This window comes from Orbicella faveolata, unplaced genomic scaffold, assembly GCF_042242905.1.
Source record: "Orbicella faveolata isolate gen_17 unplaced genomic scaffold, um_ofav_v1 contig_47, whole genome shotgun sequence".
Lineage (NCBI taxonomy): Eukaryota > Metazoa > Cnidaria > Anthozoa > Scleractinia > Merulinidae > Orbicella > Orbicella faveolata.
The window spans coordinates 24,032,658-24,057,775 of NW_028301577.1; the positions used below are offsets into that span (position 1 = coordinate 24,032,658).

General features: G+C 37.9%; 1 protein-coding gene and 1 long non-coding RNA gene across 6 annotated transcripts; one reads left to right on the forward strand and one right to left on the reverse strand.

The window, feature by feature from the left end:
• The first annotated feature begins 837 nt into the window (after positions 1 to 837).
• LOC110061130 (uncharacterized) lies at positions 838 to 16,080 on the forward strand. 2 transcript variants are annotated; one of them, XR_002297932.2, is made up of 2 exons: positions 838 to 1,273; positions 15,173 to 16,080. It is a non-coding gene; the product is annotated as an uncharacterized LOC110061130 (long non-coding RNA). The 2 variants fall into 2 exon arrangements; XR_002297931.2 differs by having other exon boundaries at positions 838 to 1,268.
• Positions 6,523 to 24,596, reverse strand: LOC110061129 (substance-P receptor-like). Of its 4 annotated transcripts, XM_020767965.2 has the most exons (5): positions 20,902 to 21,144; positions 16,095 to 16,282; positions 12,167 to 12,288; positions 10,306 to 10,532; positions 6,523 to 9,658 (listed from the first exon to the last, which is right to left on the reverse strand). In XM_020767965.2, exons 3-5 carry the CDS (start codon positions 12,192 to 12,194, stop codon positions 8,810 to 8,812), a joined length of 1,104 nt encoding a protein of 367 aa, XP_020623624.2. In that variant the 5' UTR covers positions 12,195 to 12,288; positions 16,095 to 16,282; positions 20,902 to 21,144; the 3' UTR covers positions 6,523 to 8,809. The 4 variants fall into 4 exon arrangements, with proteins under 4 accessions (XP_020623624.2, XP_089135117.1, XP_020623626.2 ...); XM_089278991.1 differs by lacking the exons at positions 16,095 to 16,282; positions 20,902 to 21,144 and adding an exon at positions 24,521 to 24,596; XM_020767967.2 differs by lacking the exon at positions 16,095 to 16,282.
• Positions 24,597 to 25,118: the final 522 nt, after the last annotated feature.

The following is a 25,118-nucleotide window of genomic DNA, read 5'->3' on the forward strand; positions in this document are numbered from 1 at the left end:
GTTGATCATGATTCTGAGAAATAGAATAATAATATCCTTCATTTATTTAAAATCAGTGTTACAGCCCTGCATGTTTGTGAGGTGGCAACTATATCTAACCATGCTGAATATTCTCTGGTGTAAATTAAAATTAAAATTTTAAATCTGACATCCTTTTCACCAGGTACTGACTGTACAGAAAAACTATTGAAATTGTCTTCCTTAGTGTCGAAACATCGTATAATTTAACTGAAATATTGAATCATTTTACATTTCGAGTCTGCAGTAGAAGTTTTTGAATCTGCTATTTCCGCCCTGACATGACTGTTCTCAGCGGGCATATTATTAATTGAGATCAATGTAACTGGTGTATTAACTTAATTACTGGGTGCCAAGGTGAATCAGCTACCTAAAACAAATCCTACATGTTTTGAATTTGTGTTTAGTTGTATGGTCACAAAAAAGAGGTGTGTTTGAAAATTAGCTCTCGTGCGGACACCCTGTGGAGTCACACAGAAGTAAAACGTCGCTGGCGTTTCACAAAACAGTTTGCTTTTACGTTTGTCAGCATGAAATGGCAGGTGCTATGTGAAAAACACTTCTTATTGAAGTCGATTTGCTGCTTTCTCTCTGTTCAAACCGAAAGTCACTCAATTTTCTGGCCATTCGTTACAGGACCTGACAGAAAGCATACTATGGCACTATAAAACAGGCAAAAATCAATATCTTAGGTTAAGAAAAACAAAATAAATTATTGTTAATTGAGAGAAAAAGGAAAAACTCGAAGCAGTCGGTACGATGTCTTGGAATTACTTTCCGAGTCAGGCAATTAGAGTTAATTAGCAAGCTTTTTATTAGTAGCATCACCGTTTGCAGACGAGTAAAAACGTCTGTAATTAATCTTAGTTCTTCCCCACAAATTTCTCACAAAAAGAAACATTTTTTGAAAGCAGAGTTCAAAGAGAGATTTGAAACGCGTTGTAACAACTTTTGCAAAACCTCTGCTAACAGATCTAATTAAAGCCAGGGCAGATGTCTATTGATGCAGGCAGGCCCAAGTTATTGAAACTTATTGATACACTCTCGGTAAATTTTATGTGGGCTTAAAGAAACTAATGTCATTTTGTTAATTACATCGCAAACTTCGCTCATTTGGTCTTTTCCGGTTTGCTGCCATGTTTGTGCTATTAAATCAACGCCATCGCAACTGAAAGATGTAAGGCCAGGACTGCAAAGAAAGGAAGAAAAATGAATCTTGGAAAACATCCATTGGTTTGTTCACCCGTGAGGTAAGGTGAGTTTAGTTAGTTGTACCTTCTCTTTTTTTGTTTGAACGCATGTTCTCTTATCATAACCATCGTGACAAGTTTGTCTTTCGGTTAACGCCGTTCAGTTGTGGCACATATTTTGGTGCAGTTACTTGGCGAACGCCTCTCAACAGTCAGTTGGACCGGGCTGTTGTTACTCAGCCCAGCGAGCAAGTTGAGCGCGAGCAACTGAATATTTTTTTTATGTATTTGATGTTTTTCCATACACGATCCTTATAGATGAATATCTGTAACTGTGTGATTTGAACTAGCCACAAGAAAAGGTATCTTTTGGGTTCGCTGAAAGGCAGAATATATAAATGACCAACTTCTTGCTTAAATTTTGCTAATTACCTTCGTAGGTGCAATGTTCTAGATAACTTTCCTTGACAAAAACTTGACTTTATTCATATGAAACCAGTGTCCATTGATCGGGCTTGACCAGTTGTAACTTGTTTCGTTCGCCCGTTTGTATCAATTCAGTATGTACAACTTAATCTTTTGTTTTACGTACAAGCTGGCTTAAGTACAGCACCATGTCATTTTCAATACTTGAGGTCCCGTTTTGAAGTGAAGTTCGAGGCTGGTTGATAATCCTCAGAATAAAACGAATTGATGTGATATTCATACTATTATCCTTTGCCGTCATAAAATCTACTATGGTCGCAAACTGTTGAAGAGCTCTCTAGCTGATAAATTTTGTAGCATTTTCGTCTGTAGCTATTGATTGTTTTTTAAGGCAAATGTGATTTCGTCCATCTCGGCACATAGATTACAAAAAGCTTTGTCATGCATTTGTGCTTCACCAATTATGTTTTTTTTAGTTTTCAATTGTTCTGGTCGAAATAAAACCAGAGAGATTGTGTTGCTTAGGTCAGCAGGACTGTTTTGATTCTTATCAATAATGTTTTCTTTGATCAGAATGACTGGCGAAGCGAGTTTCAAATCATGTAACTAGATGTGACGCTAAAAACATGACTATGAAAACTCATCTCGACTGATGAAAGTGGTTAGGCTATTGTGCCTCATTAATTAAATTGTGAAAATAATATTTTAAGGTTTTGTTCGTTCCCGTTCGATACAGTTTCTCATTTTGTCTGCGAGGTGAAAGTAAGTTGGGCCCCACCCAAGCCTTTAGTCTTTTTTGATCCTGTCAACTCGAACAAAGGGCTCTTGATAATCTTGGAACATTTAATGATTATAACATGTAGATCGTCTCCTGCACGAAACGGATTAGGAGGTTCATAAAATACCAGCCTGTGATTCCAAAGCGGTCAAGTATAAAGTTGCCGACAAATTCATTTAAACAAACAAAAACTAAGCGTACCCAGGCATGGCAGGTGAACCAAGCGACACAGAATTGGAACACAAATATTACAAACAGTATTTAATCTAGCAGTTCTTCGAGTAAATACTTGCTTGAATTGATTAGCTTTCAGTGGCATATCGAACAGAGAGGACTCGACAACTCAGCGGATGAACGGAACAAGGAAATGAACTTTTCAGTTGGTTGGTTTTTAAGTAAATATGTCTAGTTATCATTCATGATTGAAACTTCGAAATGAACAGTTCGTCAATTTATCCAATTAAAGTTTCAACCAATGCCAGACCATTTCATCCCTAAGACCACAAGATCAATTGAGGTGGACTGCAGTTTTCAAGGATCCGAGTTTCCCAACTCAGAGCTGTTTTTTATAATTTTTTGGTAAACTTAAATGTCTCAAGAGACATGCGCAATTTGAAACACTTTTGAAAAATTAGTCCTAGCAAGAAACCCTTGCATCAGAGAGTTGTCATACTTATTTTGTTAGCTAATTGTAAAAGAAAGCCGAAAAATATAATGCAATGTTTTTTTTCACTTATAAGCTTTCCGCCTAGTTTGTGCCATTTAATAATCCTTGCATTGCAAAAGTCTTCTGTTATCTGAATCTCAACATACAACGCTAAAACTCCTGTACATGCATAAAGCAGCTTAACCGGGTTTTGCTTTTAAAAGTCCGCTAAACACAGTATTTGTCTAACTAAGTATTATATTTAGGGTCAGACATGATCGGTTTCCGCGCACTGTAAAATGTTAGTGTCCGTTATACTGACATCAGAAAGTTTCGAAAGAAAACTCAGATATTTTATGGTCCAAGACCTTGACATAAACCTTAACTAATTGAAAAAAAATAATTCTCCAAAGTAATAATCAAAGTGGATTCAATAAAGTTGCCCGAATACAGTTGGAATGTAATAAGATAAAGTTTATGGCCTTTCATTGAAATAGCAGGTTGTTAATTATGCAATTTATTTTGGAAAGGTTTGAAAAGTGTGAAAACGGCCGGTTCGTTGCGTAAGTTGAACTGGAGGGTGTGGCTGGGTTACTTAGTGATTCTACCACAAACTCAGTTGCTGAATATGGTTCGTAATAGTGAAACACAACATAAATACTATGAAAAAAGAGAAAAATAAACGGTCAACTGACCTAACAAGATTGAAATGTGTTCAAACCAATAACATGGTTTCTGTCAAAGTCAATTAGTATTACACATGAAGCGAAATACAGTCGGTACCACCGCCTTAGAAGTTACAAACTATTGTTCATTATGAACTCGAGATTTAATTATCGAATGAATCTATCACTGTCAAGAATGGCCTAAAGTAACTACTTTAATCTAGTAACTGCTTTACCGATTTAGATAACAAGTTAAAAATTTGCTGTATTTTACACTGCTTGCTTCTCAGACACAGTTGTGAACCATCTGCTCAATGACGCGTTCTTATCTAGAATTGTTTATTTTGTGATTATTGCGTTATTCCAATTATCTTATTTGACGCATAGATAACGGTTTAAAAGCAACATGTAAGAGATAAAAACTTTGTCTAGTTAATTTTCTTTTGCGCTGAAAATTAAACCTCAGTGGTCGATGTTGAGATGGTTGACCCACAGTTTCGGAACAGCCGCCTCCAAACGCGCGGTATTTATGTCAATTTTTTAAAGTTCTATAAAACGAAACGGAATTGAGATGGCACTTCTTATCAGCAATCTTAAACCAGCGGCGTTGTTTTTAGTGCGTGATACTTTGTCAAGTTTTTTTTTGTTCTTGTTGTACTGAATTATGGGTTCTAAGAAGACAGGTGTTTCATTGTTTTAATATGAAAAGCAAACAGAATGATGTGATCGCAACCCGCCTCTTTGATTCAATTTGTAAGAAAAGCTGCAGAATTCAAATCCGGAATAAATATCCATTGAATAATATGTCCTTAGGTTTTCCGGAGTCATATATTAAACTCGTATATTGCTTTGGTGTTTGCTTACGCTCTGCAAATATAGTTTTTTGTTCCGAGGCGATGTCTGTGGGAAAACCGTAACTTAGTGAATTTCCCACTGGAAAATCCAACTTTCGCTTCATTATTTATTGTTACATGCGAATGTTTGTTTGTCAAGCAGGATAAAAGTTGCCAATCCTGTATTTGTGTCAGGCCTGGTGAAAATGAACTAAAGAAAGGAAATATGAATTTGTATTTTTGATCATGAAATAAAATCAAATAAATTGTCGCCTTTCAGAGCGGCAAGAAAATTAACGGGTAGGGCTTTTGGATGGTTTTCGCGTTATTAAATTATCAGTTCTTTTGATCACGAAAATCTGCTTCATGTATCAGAGTCTGTAATATTTGGCACATTGACTTATGCGGTCTGATACAAAGACACTTGTTCGGCCTCCATGGAGTAATGATATCAATGATGGATTATTAGAATTATCTAGATTTTCCCAGTTGTAAACCAAGACGAAAAGTGTGGTAAATTAACTAATAGACGCAATAGTCCTCCAAATACAAGCCCATCACATCCTCTAAAAGATAAGAAACGAAATAGAAACGGAGAAAATAATAAAAAAAAAAAACCAAGATATTTTCATTCAATCAATTAGGGTTCTTCTTGGGAGTGAAAAGGACTGTGCACCTTAAAAGCAGTGTGCTGTAATTTTCCGCCCAAACCCAGTCCGTAACGATTTCAAAGAGCTACATGAAATTACGGAGTAAAATATATTAGAAAGCCTGTATGAACTAAGTACGACATCAACTGACGCTGTATAGATAAAGCTTTAAAGAAACGAAATATTTTAATGACCAGTTTCTTTTGCACATTTCCAACTTTCATTGGTACTAGAGGACAGACATCGAGTTTTGAGTTACTGAAATCTTATGGCGTGAAATCTTTCTAAAAGCCACATTCGACTTTATATTGTCGTCTAGAAAGGAAGTGAGGAGATTCAGTAAGATCGTGAGGTTAAAATTAAATTTAAAAATAAATCTTAGCGCTCTACCACCGCCCAAAGATAAATATGATAAATGGGAAAAAACACGAGTATAGAGCCTGTTAACTGGAAGTATTTTAACCCGGTGAACTAAATCAGGATAAAGATAGATTGCTTGTGCTCAGGCCATCTTCATTTTCATCGCGGCGAGAAAATCGCAGGTTAGCAATTACACAATTTTTATTCCGTCGCTTCCCTTATTTCAAAAGCCAAGCCTGTTCAAAACCGTTTCCCATTATTTGACATTAACAATGATTTAATTTAGGGATGTTGAACGCTCAGTTATTTAACATACGCCAGGGGAAGAAAGTCGAGATCTGTTTGACAATGATACAATAATACGGCTTCGAAAACATGAAAGTTCCAAACATATACTTTCTTATGACTGTCGTAAAACATAACATATGTAGCGCAGATATAACACACAGGGCTGATATCAGATAAATTCACGTGAGCAGACTCGTAATACTTATGGTTTTGCAAGTGATCTGGTTGACGAACAACAACTTTAGTCTCATTGGTCACAGAAAATTGAACGAAAATTTTCGACCAATCACTGACAGAGCTCAACAAACGGCATTTCTCTCGACAGTGATAAGAAAGCGCTCTTCACAAATTTATTCGAAATTCTTTTGTAATTGTCTTAATGTAGAAGCCATAATTTAATTATAACTCTAAATTAATTATTTGAAATTTAGCTACAACTGATGACGAAAACTAGCTAGGAAGGTTGTAAAAATACAGTATACTTGTAATAAACTTAAGTTTGCATTAATTTGAACTTAAAGTACGCTGCGCACGAGGCGTTTAACAGTTTTCGTTTTCTGCCATTATCAGTTTTTAAATGAACAAATTATAGAAGTTTAAATCTTTTCCTGGGCCTTAGCATTGAGCATATAAGGGGAATGTGAGAAGGAAAGTAGAGCCAATACAGGTAATTTTCCAATTTTTTGTATCGTGTTGTAGATTCTACTCTGAACCTTAAACGAGACGTAAAATACATGTTAATAATGTAACGGCATGCACAATACAAGTTAAGGTTTTCGGTAGACTGTCACTAAGAGTTCATGGCATCATATTTGTTTCGAATACACTAAATACACTGTTGAAAGTCAAACACTGGGCAGGGATGATATGCCATTACCATCAAACCTGGTGTAACCAAGTTAATGGCTGATGCGGCGCGGCTACCGTGGTGGCAGGCAACTGGTTCACTGCAATTAAAGATCTTGTTATGTTTGATTGCTGTGATCTGGTTGCCTCTATTACTAAAAGGTCTATGGCTTGTGTCACTCGTTCCTTCACTTAATGCCTGCACATTTTTAACAAATAATCTCCTCAATATTTTATTTTTGCACAAGTCCGGCACAAATCTAAGGTACGGTGAGCATACATGAGGGAAGTCCTTGAGTCTTATACAGCAAACTATTGCCTGACAGACATCACCAGTCCTTCACAAGAATGACCATTTTATAATTTTCGGCTACGTTATCTTACATACTGTACTATTGGTACATAATGGCTGGTATTTTTTCTTAATATTATTACTTTTTTTTATTATTTTACAACAGTACTACAACTACTAATTACAGAAGTGATAACTATTTACAACAGTAATACCACTGCTAACACTATTTACTCTAATTAACAATGCGATGTAATTACACGTGCTACCTACAATACTAAAATTTGCGTAATTTACTCTACAAAACAATACATTAACCCTTTTTAAGTTACGATACTAATACCATTACTGATGCTTCTTACATTCATGTTATAACAATAGCAGTAAAACACTAATGACTGATTTTGCCACTGAGACTGATTATATAATGTAAATTGAATTAATTAATTTAAATTTCGCATTTTTCAGCTTTCCATTGCAAAGATAGCGCTGACTTCAATTCAAGAAAATTGAAAGTTTTTTCCAACATTTTGCAATAATAATAATATTTTTCAGTTTGCACTACTAAAATCCCAAACTTCTGGGTGAGGTTTGGGCTTGTATTTGAGAGAAGATCATAGTCCTTAAATAGTAGCTGTATTTTAGATGGTGTAAAGTTAACTCTGTGCTCATTATTAAACCATGTAAGAACTTTTTGAAAGAAGTTTAGGCCAGCAGGACACTCCAGAAATGCATGTTCCAAATGTTCGGTGGAATAGATGCAAGGATTTGAAAAAAGTTTAAAAAATTTGCAGACATTTTGTACCTTCGATTAAATTCTTCAAAAGTAGGAAAATTACCATTTTCATTTAAAATATCTTGAATGTAATAAATTCCATTTTGGGTCCACCACTTCCAAAAAAGCGATTTGCCTTCAATGGTTATGTCTTGGTTATTCCAAAGAATGAGGTCACTTTCGTAGCTATCTTGGTTGACCTGGCGTAATTCCTTAAAGTAATCTAGCATTTCTAAGTAGAATAACGATACACTTTTGTCTAACTTCTTTGTATTGTAATTGCACTTGAGTAAGAAGTTGAGACCTCCATACTTTTCGAAAAAAGCAATTGGAATAGCTTTCCAAGCATCAGTAGAAGGGTTTTTTTCTAACAGTCTTCTGATCCAGCTTAAACGGAGCGCTTTAACTGTTGTGGCAAAATTTGGAAAATTAAGACCACCTTTTCTCATTTCTTGATAATGGTAATGGCTGGTATGATATACTTACACAGTTTCATTTCATGAAAAAGAGAAATTCTTTTGGTTTAAAAGATTACCAACTCTTTTTTATCGAATCAAAGTATTAGTCATGCATAAGTTTTCCTCTCGTGTGAACTTTACACTGTGTAGCAACCTAACTGACAAAAACAGTCAGAGGACTCAGTGCAGTGAACATCTGTTAAGGTCGGAAAACCAAACGCTGCGCTTGAACTTGGCGAGAGGAATCGATGCCATCCCTGAAGAACTCGCATTGCAGCAAAGAAAGCTCCTGCGTTTCAAAGTTTCTTGAAGGCAATGACAGGGTACGTACCTTGTTTTTACATGAAACGAAAGCAGGCTGCGAAGAAGCACAGCTGTAACACAATGAGAAGTCAACAACAACGGCAAACGAGAACCATGTCTTCTTCTGTCTGCCTAGTAAGCTCAGACAAACAGTGTAACACTTGATAAACTTTACCACGTGATTAGCAGAACCACGAAACATTACAGAACCCTTCTGCTAAGTCACGCGGTACTGGTCACGCCATCGAATTCTTGGTGTGAGCTGGTGTGAGTACTGTTAATCACGTGCTAGTCCTATGTTGGTGCACGAGCATTGTTCCTTCGGTTGCCGAGGACTTCTGATAAACTGATTGTACCGAGTTTATATCCTCTTTACGTGGACGACAGAAGCAGCATCTGAGAATGTTTTTGAATTCACGGTTGAACCTTTCGTTGAGAAAAATATAAAAGCACGGATTGATGGCACTATTGGCGTGTGACAAAAAGTAAAAACTGGTTTCCACGTGTCCGAAGGCAAGCAAAGCTTTATATGTGTCAGTGAAAAAGTATCCCAGCAAATGCATTATGTGAGTCGGCAGCCAACAAAGAGCAAACGTAACCACCACGATGATGAGCATGCGCAATACCTTCCGCTTAGACGATTCATTCTGACGTTTTTGATGAGCGGTTGTGACTCCTGGAATCTCACGTGACCACAGGCGACGACCGATAAGAATGTACAACCCTGCGATGATAGCAAGAGGAATCAAATAGAGCACCACAAACGTGGTCATAAAATAGGCCCTAGCCACTTCATACTGTTTGCTACGGTCGCTCGACAGATAGTTCCAAACCATTCTGCAGTCCCAGCGGGAACCATCGGTTGCGGGCACGCTATCAAAGAGAACCAGGTACAGCGAGAAACACAGCGACGATGAAATCCAAATCAAGGACGTCACTAGTTTTGTGTTTCGAATGACGGGGACGTCGACAAATGGATGAAGAATCGCGAAGTAGCGATCCAGCGAAATGAACACAAGTGTGATGATGCTGGCAGCGATGGAGAGACCCCCTGAGAAATTCACAAACTTACACGTGACTGACCCCAGCCCACCGAAAATCCAGGTCTGGCCAGCGTACAAAAATTTAACCTACAAGAACAGATAGGTGCATGGACATATTAGTGAAGTCTGCCAACAATGAATCATGTCAGTGTTTTCCAGTCAAAATTAGATAAACCTGACAAAGTAGTGGCTGCTAGACCGATTAAAAACAACTTTCAAGCTGCTCGACCTTTTCTTAGTTCTGAGATGTCCTCTACCTTTCTAATAACCCGACCGAAATCCCTACTTATTTTTACTCAGTTCATATCCTCACCTGCCCTACAGCACATCTAAGGTCATGATCGAAATACCTTCCTCAGGCAAATTCTCGTTAGTGGGTAGACGCGGCGGCGCGGGAAAAAATTTACAGACAAATGTATGGAAAATTAGAAAAATTAACTGAGCGTCTTTTAGCCAAGCTATATCCTTCAAACTTAGTGAATACTATCTTCTAGCTAGTTTTTTAACGTTGCGATTCACAAATTGTGTAAAATTCAATTTTGGAAAAAGTTATTTGCCATCGGAATCCCATACAAACACAGTAATTTCTGACCGCTTTGCCTACCCGTCAAGATGGTGTCGAAAACCGTGATAAGGTCTATTGAGCTTCTTAGCCTTTGGAATCATGTTTTCATATAACGAGCCTGGCTAAAATTGTATCTTATGGCTAAACTTGACTGACATCTGTTACTCACCTCTGAAGGCATAATAAAAAGAGAAACAAGAAGATCTCCAATGGCCATGTTAACAATCAGGAAGTTAAAGGTGCTCTTCATTCTCTTATGAGAGGCTACAATGTAGATGATGCACGCGTTACCAAAGAAACCGAAGATAAAGACAACGACGTAGGCTATTGTCATCCACACAGTGGCGTTGTCATTAACTCTCGCTGTGACAGTTGATGCTGTAGAGTTTGCCCAACCTATCGACAGACGTTAAACCAATCACCATTCAGTATAAATTAACAGTAGGCCTTCGCTATAGCTCACCTAGCTACAAAAATGCTTTCGAAACAAATCAGGAAGATTGTTTCGCCGAGGTTCAAGCAGCGTTAAAGAAGGGGAAATTGATTGGAAACTAAGACAGGGCAGGACAACTGAACGCTGAGAAGATTTTAAAAATCAAATCAATATTTCTAACCTCCTGAGACTAGCACCTGTACAGTAATTAACTAGCACACCTTCAATGTTACTTTTCGACCTGGCCGGTTTATTTTTAAAATAGTAAACTGAATTTAACATTGAGAACGTTGCTTGGAAATTGAGAATTTAAGAATATCAAACTTAGAAAACTGATTTGTCTCTTTTCCAGTGTGTTGTGGCTAGCACGAAACAACATTGTTCCATTGAAATTAAACACCATAAACATTAGTTTTCCATCAATATAGTGGTCGGCGAGCTTTATTGCCTTGTTTTATTAACAAGAATATCGGAAATGAGCTCGAGAAACTTTCTTTCTCTAAAATATGTACAGGAGAAACTTTTTCCAATATGATAAGTAGTATCCAAAATAATAAGTAGATTTAACAAAAACGTTTTTATTGAAACAGCCAGCGTGAATTCAAAGACAACTGGGATTGGAAACAATTTTTATCGGCAGCTGCTAAGAATGTTCCTAATGGACGTTTTTTCTTTTCTTCTTTGACGGAGAACACGACAAGATTTTTCATTTTACTCAAACCTATTAGCATTGCGAGGTATTCTATAGGAAAGCTCGGAAAGGTTTCAATTATTCAAGACTTGTCAGTTTTTTTAGCTTGGCTGTAATGAGTATTCACAGAAACATGACAGTCTCCGCTCGCTTAATTTGGGTATGGTAATGAAATTAATTTTGTTTTAGTACCAAAAAAATTTATGGAAAAAATACACACAACTTATAGGGAGATACATCAATGTTTTTCAAATTCGTCAAGTTCTCGTTCTCTTAGACCGCACAAAATGACAAGGAACAACAAACTGAACAAAAATTCTGTAGTTTTATGTATAATTTGATCACCTCATGACAAAAGTTTAATTAAAATTTAATTCACAGCGACACTGGCACAAATGGAGTTAGACAAACTCGACGCCTTGTATATTTTAAAGCAAACTAGAATTTTATCTGAAAAACATCAGAGGCAGTTTGCCTTAGGGGGACACTTGACTGTGATCTTATTTTCTTAGAGATAAAAAATGGAGTTTTAATTAATGTTAAAGGTTAAGTCGGGAATAAAAGACTGACTATCAACCCAAAAGAGACGCAGCTACAAAGAGCTATTACACCACTTTAAAAACTGTTAAAACGATTTGTCTCAGAAAACATCGCTTTCGTCGACTGTTCCCTTCAGCTCTATGCGGAACGAACATCCCGGCACAGATTACTAAAACCGAACTGACTCATTTCAATCTTCAGATCCAATTTGGTGGAAATTGTGTACCAAGAACCAATTCCTCTTGGATTTCGAATAACTTAGCTATTACAAAACTAAAACTAAGACATTGCTAAAAAATGTAGATTTTCGTGGAAAACATGAGAGGAGAAGTATAAACTCTGATGTAATCACATATAGGAGTGCACCTTCAGCTGATGTGTTGTTTGTTGCCATGATGATAACGTCTGGACCCTCTTACGCCTCTGATCTCGAATTCTCGAACGTTTGATCAAAACTTCTTCAAGTGTTCTTCTCTTGTGGTTTGGATCTGAAAACAGAACAGTGGACGCGATGAATTACGCCATCAGTGGAAGACAAATCTGAGCTTATTCACGACCATGCAGAACATACTATGGCAGATTAATGAGAGGTTTACCACCTTCATTAATAATTTCAGCAGCTGAACTAATTTAAGAGCGTGGGTTTTCCGTGATAAATGTTCCCCTCAGCAAACACGCTTGTCAGTTGCTCTTGACAGATTCACTGGCTGCTTTGTTGCTTGGTGCGTCTCCAGACAACTGCAGTGTACGATACTGAAGCATCAGTTGGTCGCCGAGATAGCTTGAAGGCATATCAATTATTATTTGTGATAAAAAATGGCTTACATGGCTCAGACAGAATAAATACGTTTGAAAATTAGCGAACGAAGACGAGTAGCCTGCAGAGAGGTAATTGAGAAAGACAGCTCGTCAAAGTACGCAATAAAATTCGTTTAATTAATCGAAATAAAATTCAGGCGTCTAAAAACTTTCGGAATAAAGAGACTGTTAGTGGGTAGCTGTCAAAAAGAAAAACCCAGCTAAAAATTTGAAGGAAAGAAACTTAGCAGTAAGTTTTCTGGTGTAATTGACTTGTGATTTATGCAAATTCGAAACCAAACAATAGCAAAGGGCAATTTAAAGAACGGAATAAAAAAAGATAGTCATTACTGCAGGGCCAGCGAGAGTAATTAGTAATGCAACGAAAGGATATCATATCACGCTCATTTATCAAAAGTAGATTGGACAATATGCAGTGATAAATCGCTGTTTTATAAGCACATGGTGAGCTGAAACTGACATGGTACATCATAAAGATACTATCTCTTCCGACATTGTCAAAATAGATGGAAAATTTAATTAAATTCGGGAGTCAATTTTTAAAAACACTGACATTTGTGATAGTCGTGGAGTTTGATGGCGTACCAATTTATTGTTAGTGGGAGTTTCTTAGTTCAACCCTTTTCTTGCAGCTGTCTTTTTTCCGAAGGGCTAAAACTGCTTAAAACTCAGCAGTTTGGTGGCATACATATTCATTTTAAACGGTAATGTGGGAAAAGATCTCGCGAACTCTACAGAGTGTACTGAAGTAGATAAATAATTTAAAACTATTCTCGTGGGCCTTCCAGTTTAAAATTTGCAGCCAAACATCCCTAATCGAGCAAAACAAGAAACGCAAGGTTCATGTTTCGAACATCATTCTCTCGGTCTTATGATATGGAATTGAACGATACATTTGTACTGATTTGTGGCTGCCGGTTAGTAATGATGTGCGCAAAACTGGGGACACAAAGGACAGATTATTTACATCGATACAATTTAGATGTGACAGGTTGAAATTTTCGGAGGCATGAGGCTGATTAGACAGCATATTGAAAACAATATTAACTTCGCAATAGACCTTTTTAGCTTGCGTGGTTTGTTGCCCCATTTCAGACCATGTGATGTCTCGTTTTCAACTTTTCAAGAAGTCGCCTGTATATGAATGAATAGTTTTTAGATGGATAAAAGAACAAATTCTCCAGAGATAATCACGTGGTCTGTAAGGAGTAAACAAACCACCCAAGCTAAAAAAGGTCTATTGATTCACCGGTTCTGCTATTATTGTTACGCATTCTAATTTTTTTAAAAAAATAGTAAAATAGTGAGCAGCACTCTGCAAACTAAGGCCACGTCTACACTACGCGGGAGAAATTTGAAAACACAGCTTTTTTCCTACGGTTGGGCCTACCTTCCCCACCAATGCGTCACGAAAACGGAACTTTTTGAAAACGCTCTTCAAACCAGAGGAACTTGAAAACGCCGGCTTTGCGTTTTAGTGGGGACGGAAAACATTTTGAAAACGGGACTTTTCAAATACGATGACGTCACGATAACCGTGTGATTCCCGGATGAGTTTTCCTCAAAAGTTTTTAAATTTCTCCGGTGTATTGTGGACGGAGCCGAATTGTTATACTTGTTTATTCTCTGATGCGTTTCGCCTAACTATAGTAGACTTCTTTAGAGAGTTTCACAAACATACACTAAACGCCTGTATTTAAACCTTACTAGTTGCTATTTCGAGGAACACAAATCACAAAGGTTTGGCCGGATGTACGAAAGGGAACAGGCGAGACTGTGAAGTGTTTACATAAGGCGTGATAAAGTTCTCACTCGGTTACTGCTTGCACAATCCTCTGTTCTACCACGAGGAAGTCCAAGCCAGGTTAACTCCGTCTCAAAAATCCAGTTGACAAACAGAAGGAATAGTCAAACACAGACTTGTCGAAAGAAAAACGCAATCAAAAAACATATGGTTTATGGCATTGAAACGGTGATAATTGCGCATGCAAATATCAAAAGCGTTTTTTCAAAGTGTAGATTTTAGCGAAAATTTTAATAATTGTGTGAAGTTCGCACTCGACCTTTCTGCAGGGTCTTAATATTTTATACGAGACAATCAAAGGAGGGTCACAAAAACAGGAAAATTAGACGCGACTAAACTATCGCACCATGAATTGTTTTGGTTTACAGGGTCGGTTGTGAGTAAGATGCCTTTGACTGTGGCGGCGGGAACAATAACAAACGTTTAAGGATAAATTTTCACCTTTGTGACGGACGTTTTAGCTGTGATCAGATCACTGTGTTAAGCTGGTACATTTATGTTCGGCTGTGTTCGGTGTGTTGTCTACTCGATCTGCTCTTTCAATCCGCCGCGGCCAGGTGTTATTTTTTCATCGTCACTTTGCAAATTCCCTCCCTCTAAACTAATGGTTTTTATCTGCAGCCAATGACCACCAAATGCAGGCGGAATCGAAGAAATCACTCTTAATGGGATAGAGAGCCTGGCACACTAAAACAAATTAACCTTAATCCTTTTATAGGGTTTACTTATTTTCTTTTTTTCATTGACAGGGATAAATAAAATCGCAGTCGGAGTAGGGCTCCTTATCTGAAGTCTGATCGGGGATGTCTCACCAACAGCCAGCCCTGTTTTACATCATTTGCTGACACTGGAGACTCAGTTTAATCTGCTTGGAGAATCTGTGACGGAAAACGCACTCTGAGATCTCCACGAGAGAGCATTTCATCACCGATTTACAATGTACAAGTGATTCGGCTACAAATGTACTATTTATAACGGTCTGATCCCTCTGAACATTGCACGCACCCGGCTCAGCAGCTCAGATCATAAGCATCGTGTTAGATCTGGCTGCACCCAAGGGAGTTAAGTAGATACCGCCCCCTTAAACGTTTCCACTGATTGTCTACATCAGAATGCTGCTGATACCGCGGTCTAAGAATATCAACCATGACTAACTAATTACAATTTAGAAACAGAATACATTCACGGCGAGCTATGACTAGGTACAAAATGTTAAAAGCAACAAACGTCGCTAACCTGTGGCAAAGTATTTCCCAAAGTCAAAAGTTGGACCAGCCAGTTATTGCTAAAACCCGTTTCATTCATGTCAGGCGTTATCTCGATAATTTTTTAACCGGGTGTTTTATCACAAAAGGATTGAGAAATCCTCGATTTATTCAATCATTATTATGATATTCACGACTGACGCTTTTAGGAGAAGGCTAGAAGTCAAGTTTGGCTTTATAAATGGCATAATGACCTTCACGAGGGGTAAAATTTCACTGAGTAAATCTCAAACGCAATACAACCCGAGCGAAAGTCAGTCCAACGGTTCATCCTCTAGCAGTGTAAACGTCGATAACGGAAAGAAAACACTTTAAATATAATCTTAACATGAGGACTCTGCCGTTAAACTGTGAAGAATAAACAAATAAACATTAAACTGTGTTTACACATAGCCGCGCTGCATACCTATCAGTGATGTTTTAAATCTCTGAAGATTTCCCCGGTTGCTTTGCAGATTAGGAATCACCCTTAGCCAGGAACAACTGCTTGGTTTTGTCGAATCTAAGAGCGTGATTGTAACGTGTATCCAGTCCCAACAGTTGCACAGAACGGAGACGCTTTGCCCTCTAATCCGTCGAAAGGAGAAGTGGGAACTGTCAAGAGATTACGAACACGTCATTTTTGCGTCACCAGCAACACATGTTCCTAATATCCCTCTCTTAATTGTTCCTTTAAAAAATCATCATCAGGTAAACTGTGGAGTCATACAGAGTAGAACAAAGACTGCCGTGCTACTTAAAATCGGACAGAGATAAGACCAATCATTGAAACTTTCCTGCCCACGCTCACATTAAAATACCTCCAAATTTCATAACACCACTTGACAATATCTGATCTATGGAATGTTATATGATTTGCCGACTTCAGTGTTCCTTGATAAGATTCCGGGGGGTGCAGTCGCAGTTATTTTCGGAGGACATGCTGCTTGTTAGTCGAAATAGTTTCTCTGTTTTCTACATCTTTAATGATAATTGTAAGGCAAATAAAATAAAAATATGGTGCCGTCATAAAGGATTGCTCCATATTACACTAAAAGGACTAAAAAGGTAAAATCTTCAACGCGAGCACGGTATTCAAAGTAAAAAGGTTGCAACGCCATGGCCTTAAACATTTCCTCCTGGAAACAAAACCGGATCGTACTTCAGCTCAACTCAAATCTGCTGGGATAAAGCACTCGACATTTTGATTGAACTTTCTAAAAGTATCATCGAAGATAGTGTAAAGGTATTTAGCCCCTTGTAAATCCTCTGTTCTTTTCGTTCCACTGCTTGTTTTGCCGACATACTGTCGGGTCGGAGTGCTTGAAGAGGAGTGGGAGAGAATACAGATCAGAATGCTTACCCCGAAAATTCTCCTGTCTGTCAGCCCCAGCAGTCTAAACTTTAATGCAAGAACCCACATTCGTTATTCGGTGTCACGACTTAGTCTTAATCCTAAAAGCGGAATTGAAACCGGGAAGACCATCTCGACAGTGAGCAATTGACTTGTAACTGATAGTAAGGTCAACGATATATGTAATACTGAATAAAGATAAACGTCCAACTGAAGAGGATAATTGTATGAAAAGTAGATCGACATGCAATTTCTCCTTACAGCTCAATGCACTGTTACTCAGGCAAGTGACGAAAGTCATCAGTAGCCCGGGAGATATTGCCTTTAAACATCTCTTTGAGTAAGTTGGTGATGTTCGTGGGCCGGAAGAGTATTGGCTCGAGCGTAGGAAGGAAGCTGTGAGCTCTCCAGGTCATCATAACGAACTGCTTGTAGTTGGAAAATTCATCAGTGAGCCAAATGTATCCTAGCTATCAGCGATTTGAATTGATCAATCTTAAAAAGGATTCGAGAAATTTCATGGGCATCCAAAGGTCAAGTATAATGGATTAGGAAAATCAGTTTAAAACACGAAAGGACAAAAGATATCTAGAGTTCCTATAGTAAGGAGCACCATCGACTATTTTTTGTTGAATGAAAAGCTTCGCCAGCTTTGAGGTTTACTGTAGTTCATATAAATTTACTTCCAATGTTGAAGACATACCAGAAAGATAATTTGTGCAAGTTCTGAGGATTTCTAAGGACACGTTGAAGATGAAATGAAACAGACATGCATGGCAGTATGCTGCGTTCAAAGTGAATAAATCTCGTATTTAACCTGATGACTGAAATAGCCAAGCCAAAATGAATTTAGCAAATTTCCGAAAGTCAACAGGATCATAAGCATTACGCCATGCGAACGAGATCATGGGAAATGAAAGAAGAGTCGAGATACAAGTTAATGAAACATTAATTTGGGGAGTGGCATTCTTCTGTGTCTTCTGTTTTCAGAGCAAAGTGATTACACATAGCTCAAAGTGTTCACTTTGAGGATTATCTTGACGAGTAGCCAAATTATACTTAAATAACACTTGTGTGAAGTGTGATAAGGGTCTGTTGATCTCACTATGCACGACATGGCATATCTCAAATACTTCTTATTTGACTGTGCTAAAAACTGTGACAAAATTTCGCTTTGACTAACTCCAGAGCGTGTGGTACTGCTGTTAGAGGGTTGAGCTTCTTTTAGTAAAGAGGTTAGGGGTTAGATGCATGCAGGTATCACCTAACCCAATAGTAATAAGTCTGTTAACCGCAATTAAAAAGAATTTGATTATGCATTGGCTAAAAGTCCTAAAATTCTGGAAATAATAACCTCGGGTAATGGAAAGCTAAATGCGTGTCCTTAGGAAACTGTGCAGAAATCAGCCTGGCTCACTTTCAGTTTATACCTTATTCAACGAATGAACACGGTTACGACATAATAAAAATATAATGATAATAACGGTTTGTTGGCAGAGTTTCCACGGGAAGGGTTTCTTCAACAGCTAACTTAGGGTCCATTACCAGCCGCTGTTTCGGGAAGTGAGCCCGCGCTTACCCATGGAAAAGTTACCTCTTGGGAAGGAACGAGACCGGAGCGGAACAAGTAGCGGAAAATTTCTAACTACTGACAAAATCAACAACAGATGATAAAATAAGTTATATTCAATCATGCTAAAATATGAGTGAAAAATGTATATGTATAAATAAAATTAAAATGCTCTCAACGAGAAGTCGATTAAAGTCGGTAAAATTTCTTTTACTGGGAGAAGGTATTGAATAAGCTCGAGGCGGCATCTTGAAAAGTTCCTCAGCAGATTTAATAGATGTTGACTCGAGTTTGGTTGTCGAGCTACAGCGAAAGATGCGGGTGTTTTTAAGCAACGTATAGCTTCAAAAACTATTTTCACTAGATACTAGTTTCTCCCCCCTGATCGGTAGTCGCTCAAGTTTGAGAACAAAGTTGGTTATATATCTCCCCCCTCCCTAGTGACGAAACTTGAAGGCTGCAACAAATTGGATACGCTGTAATCGCTTCACTAGCCTGCAGTACAGGCGGATTAGCGGGCTCTAGCGCGATACACGAGTGCGCGCGAAACGCGAGAACGAGCCCGAAGCGCGAGGCGAGAAAAATCATCATTTTTCTCGCCTCGCGCTTCGCGCTCTTTCTCGCGCTTCGCGCTCTTTCTCGCGCTTCGCGCGCGCTCGTGTATCGCGCTAGAGCCCGCTAATCCGCCTGTACTGCAGGCTATCGCTTCACAAAATAACAAGAACATCTTGGAAAGTGTTAACATCCCAGCCAGACTTTGGGCTTGTGCAAACACACATTACGCTGTCACGTGATAAGCGTGTAACTTGCTACGGAGACTGGAGTTACGCTTAAAACATGCTTGAGGTTAAACACTACTAAGGTCTTAAAAGACTAATGCGCGCGACTGATAAAAGAGTTATAACACATTCTTGAAGATATTTACGAGTTGTACTAAAAAGCCCGTCTCTGTTCTTCAACTAATGAACCACAAAATAGACCTTCTCAGACGTCAGAGTGTGCTATAAAGCATTCGTATCTTGAACTTATTTACTGTAAAAGGCATTCCAGTGGGACTTCCATAAAAATAAACTTTGAGAAAAGTTCTATAAATGCACTTTAGGTTACGTTTCGTTATCTTGAACTTATTTCAAGCGCACGTGTTGTCGGAGCATGTATAGACAAAAAAACAAAACAAAAAAAAAAAAAACAGAGAATATGTCGAAGATCTAAAAGCTTGCACGCAATCGAAAATTACTTTTACTTTGTAGACTTTTCTTTATCTCACTCTTTGCATTATCTTTCCTTCAGAAAACAGTTTTTCATTATAGCTTCGGTGTATATTTTAAAAACACTTTGGAGTGTTTGCGTGCCATAAAAAATAAGATAAGAACGTTATCTCTGTATTAAGCTAATCCTTACTTTCCTGTGTGTCTAAGCTCCGGGTCACCATGCACATAAGTCGACAATACAGAAATACAGGTATAGCTTTTTTAAAATTTTTCTGGAGTTGCGATAGTCGATGGATGAAAATAGTCACTGTTTCAGACAAATCACCATCAAGTAGAATGCGATTGACTCAATTCAAGAAAAAGAACTAAAGAAGTGTTCCACTGAGATAAGTGATCAGGCGGAACTGAAATCGGTTTGAAGGTCGTTGGTATTTTAATTAAGATCAGATTGGCTTTCAAACGCTTCGTTTCAAAAATCGACATAAATTGTGTACCCCCAAAAATTCCAAGCTAGAACGCGACCCTCAGCAGGTTATAATGGTCAAGTGACAAAAACTATTGGCTGGTATCGCTAGTGTTTGGCTCTCAATAGAGTGACAAGTATATATTGCGTTTAATGATGAACATATTCAGTTTCAAAGTAGTTACGATGGATTGAGAGCCGTGGTTAACAGATAAATAGATAATGGCTTATACTACTCTCTAGTTCTAGGAGTAACCTTTACAGGTAGCTGTTCTCGATTGTTACAGTTGACTACGATTTAAGTGTATTGAAATAATAGATCGATGGAGAGACAGCGCGGAGAATACTGCACGGTCACTACTGACAGAGGTTTGTACTTGCGCAGTCAAGTCCCAGGCCCGAGAACTAAAGTGTGTCTAAACTAAATCAAACTCACCAGAAACCTTAAGAACATTATCTACGAAAAAAGCGCTTTATTTGAGGAGATAGAGTTTTTCTTTTCAAGTTACGCACATAAAAAACATCAGATGCTAAGAAGATCTCTGCTTCATAAGCGATAAACCAGATAACATGTACTGACAACTATTTGCGAAAACTTGTGCCAATGGAAAAACAAATAAAGACCAAGAAACTCACCGTCTTGAAAGTATGTGTTTTTTAGTTCCCTGTATAGGAAAGTGATCAAATTTTGACTGACTCAACTCACGGTGTCGACGACTTTGTAGCTGGGATGTCTCGGTGCTGTTTGGCAACAAGATAAAGCCTAGAGGTTAGAATAAGGGTCGTGGCGTTTACGAAAGACGATATCGCAAATGTCAGAGTTGCTCTTGGAAACTCCCTTAAGAATGCTACAACTATAAAAAGCCCATTATTGAATTGATGTTTTCTGCCAAAGCCTGCCACTCTAAAATCAACAGCATTCCTGAGAAGAGTACTCCAGTCTCCCTGGAGTTTTATTCCCTGTTCTCAAGCGCTTCTAAGTCTGTCACCGAAACTCAACTAACATGGATTTTTACAATCTGGGAGTAAAATTGATAAGTTCGGCTTTCCATCACTTGAAGTCACTTTCGGTTATCATATCGGCTTAGAAGTGTCCTACCGGAAAATGAGTGATTAGGTTGCATTAGAGAGCAATTTGCTTATTTGCACAGCACGAGTTAAAACGCCGTTCTTTGCCTTTGTGGTGATAGAACAACGAAGAAAAAAACTCCGATCACACGATCCTTGATGAATTCGATTTGAACTGGAACACCTTATATTTGAACGAGCTTCGTTGGCTTCAGGCGTCTAGCTCCCCAGCACGTCAACTCCTCGTGTATTTCTTTCCAATAAAGCTTATAATAGCCTATGTAAGCAGCTTTTGTATGTACGCATTTGGTTTAATCTATTAAATAAGCAGAGAATTAAAAGCATTCTTTAATAACAGTATTGCACACACTTCATGGTCACTTCTGTGTGCAGTGTCCGTTTCGGGGCATAAGCTGTCCCCGACTGATTGACAACCCTAATATAGCAGGGATGAAAGAAGACGACAAAAAAAAATCAATTTGTCAAGATTCGTCTGATGGACTGGAAAGAAAACATCTCTCCACCATTCTTTTCCGACCTGACATTATGAAGGAATCACTTTAACCCTGCGAACTTGCGGTATGAACCGTTTTTGTTCATGTTTTTGCTGGATTTATTAGCATTAACAGTAACAGGTCTTACAAGCCTAAGAACATTGCCCCATCATGTCGCTCTGAGAGAGCTGATGTTAACATTTTTCGGTGATTGTATTCAGCTAGCTAACAATACATCACAAAGTGTTTTGAATACCTACACTTCCCAAAAACCACAGGATATTGTAAAGTAATCACAAACACTTTCAAATCTGACACAGAAAGAAATTCAAACAATTGGCGAATAACTATCATTTGAGGGGGGCGTTATTAAAACACGAAACGCGCGACGAAATGACGAAATGGCACCACGGTTAGCCCAAATAGCCCTCAGGTTAGCCTAAATATCACTCACTCGACAGTTTACTCCCAATAATTGTAAGAGTAACCCCTACGGACACCCGTATTCCACCTTGGCTGTTACTCGTAGTGCCATTCGTCATTTCGTGTTTTAAACACGCTCCATTTGAGGAATACAATCTTGAACCACTCGAGGCTATGCACTTACAAATTGTATGTATAGATTGCAAATAAGTCTGCCGCTGTATATCGATAAACGAAATGAAAACCATAGAATATTATTCTTACAATTTTTACGGTTACTGACAATGTATTGCTGAAGTAGCTCTAAACATAATCTGCGGTGCGGCACCAAACTCGGCTACAGTAGAAATTCCAATGTTGAATGAACTAACTGGAAGACAAAGGAGAAGCCGAGAACAGTGAACGGGATTCTTGCTCCATTAATAGTCTATAAGTGGATGAACTCAAATAAGACGAAAATGCAGTCCGAAAGAAAACTCTTAGGATCGGGTACCGTATGGTAAACCATGAAAAACAAAATAAAAAAATTACCGTTGCTCTAATTAGAGAAAAAATAAATTCAAAAGAGAATTTTTAATGAGGTGCAAAATGTTATCTAAAATCATCACTGTTGCAATCCTTTTTTGATTAGACTGAAGAGCATTTATGTGTATGTTATTTCGTCTTTGTCGATTTAATTGCATTTTACTCTTATTCTTTGGCATTTGTTGTTTATGTCTATTATATCTACTTTCTCTTTGATTCATGCTTGACTGAATGCCTGGCCGTTTTATTTTCATAATTCAACTTATCGATTTTCTGTCATATTCAGTTCGTTTTGTCATAGTGTCAGTATGCCACCGGACACGTAATAAGTGTTATTTACAAAAAAGGAAACAAAAAGGGAAAAGGACGTTTGTGATTTTCCCAGCTGACGATGAAAAGCTGTAGTACATACTGAACTGAAAACTTAAAACAAATTGAAGATGGAAAAATGTACTTTTTACGGACGAAGAGTTAAGATTCCAATGCTAGGCTGAGACATTTTTAAGCAAGTAATATTACTTTAGTGTTGACTTACTATAAACAGCAAAGCAACCAATCCACTATCCCCTGCTGAGCTAGGAATCTGGATTTCAAATGCAGGCCACTTACTTATGCGAAGGATTACCACAATGTTTTCCCTTAAATCTTCATTATAGCACTTGTCAAGCAACTCCTCATCAGTATTTAACAGAGTGTTGAAAAATAAACATCCTTTCCTTTTCAAACAGGAAGACGTGCTGTCTTTGGCAAATTTTGTATTTTTTCCGCGCAGCCTTGAGGGGTCGGTTTTATGTATGCGCAATTTAGTTGGGTGTTTTGCTGGTTGAGTGCTCTTGTTTTCAAAACAAACCGAGCACAAAAGATTGATCTTTTCTCCTGTGAAAACAAACAAAACGATTTTGGTTCTTTCTAGTCAATAAAGTATGATTTCAGCAGTGACATTTCATGTTACCTTAAATCCAAATCGCTAGCAATCATTGGGGAATCTTTATCTGCCCTTTGGAAGCGTTACTTTAAGAGTTGCTTTGTTCGGTACAGTGAGCTTTAATCAGTAACGAAGTGAGCTATTAATGATCTCTTCTATATACCGTTAGCTCGTAAACATCAAGATAACATCACTTAATAGTAGGATATTCCTTAAATATTAAGAATGAGTTGAGATAAAAGTTTTCACGCCTAATAAATTAATGCCAGAATTGAAATTATTGTGATGATCAGACCCTGATCAGATAACTCATTCATTGGGAGCTGCACTGAACAACATCTGTTCCTCGCGCACGCCGATTTTCGCTGAGTTTTGCCTTTATTTTCTCAACTTTAATGAAAACAATAACTATTATAGCAGGACGTTTCTCTAGCACTCCTTGAAACAAACAAATATTTAAAAATGTTGATGAAAACAGCTCTGAAGGCTATTGTCAAGAGAAGTGATATCAACACTTGTTTTTCAGAACCAGTGGTTTCTCTCAGCATGTGGACTTCAGTGGGTAGCATTCTAAATAAAACTCTGTTGAATTTTGTCTGATTAAACTTGCTGATACGAGAAGCCAATTTGTCATTTTCCAACGTCTGCTTACGATAAATATGAATCCATAAATCTCTGCAGAATAATAATCTTTCCGCTTGATGTAAAGTTTTTCTAGAGGACGTGGCTAAACTTATTACAAGGAAATAATCATGACCCGGCCAAAATCAACTCAATGTTTCTGTGTTGATGTAACTTATTCGCAATGCGTTTGACTTACCAGTCAAGATGTCTGCCAGAACACTGCCTCACCTGGGAGACATTAGTCCGCTTTAAAATGTATGACGAGCAAGGTATAACAGAACAGAACAAAGCAGTAAACATTGCACACTCTACTACACATGGGCGATTTACGCCAAAGGGCATCATTTCATTTAAAACTTACCGAAAACTGTTAGCTGTTTTTCTTTGCTAGTTTCTGTTCCCGAACTGGTTTAATAGCGTGTTAGTCATGAGTTTTAAGAAAGAACCGAAGATAAATTGGCGAAGCGAAAATAAACGAATTAATGTAATGAAATGTGGATTGAGGAAATTAACGCGCCCGATATGAATTATTGAAAAGTCATATGCATTAGTCGTCAGCTCAGGCTAATGGCTTTTCAGCAGAATTCAAAATTAAACCAATTTTTTTAAAGCGGGCTACAGTAAATGTGTTTGGTTCCAAAATGAAAAGAGGTGTATATAAATCAACACAACGACGCAAGAAAAATAAAAAGGTGATTGCAAACTTTGACAGATCAATCGTCATGCAAGACTGTAATTAAAAGTTGGAGCGAAGACACTGATGGCCTTGTGAATCGACTCTTAATGTAAGTGAT

Bases quoted from the DNA above. Each gene is read 5' to 3' on its own strand.
- LOC110061129 (XM_089278991.1), bottom strand. From the start codon at position 12,194: ATGGCAACAAACAACACATCAGCTGAAG. The intron at 10,533-12,166 runs GTGCACTCCTAT...GTCTGTCGATAG, and splicing joins AAACAACACATCAGCTGAAG to GTTGGGCAAACTCTACAGCA. The intron at 9,659-10,305 runs GTGAGTAACAGA...CTGTTCTTGTAG, and splicing joins TTTTTATTATGCCTTCAGAG to GTTAAATTTTTGTACGCTGG.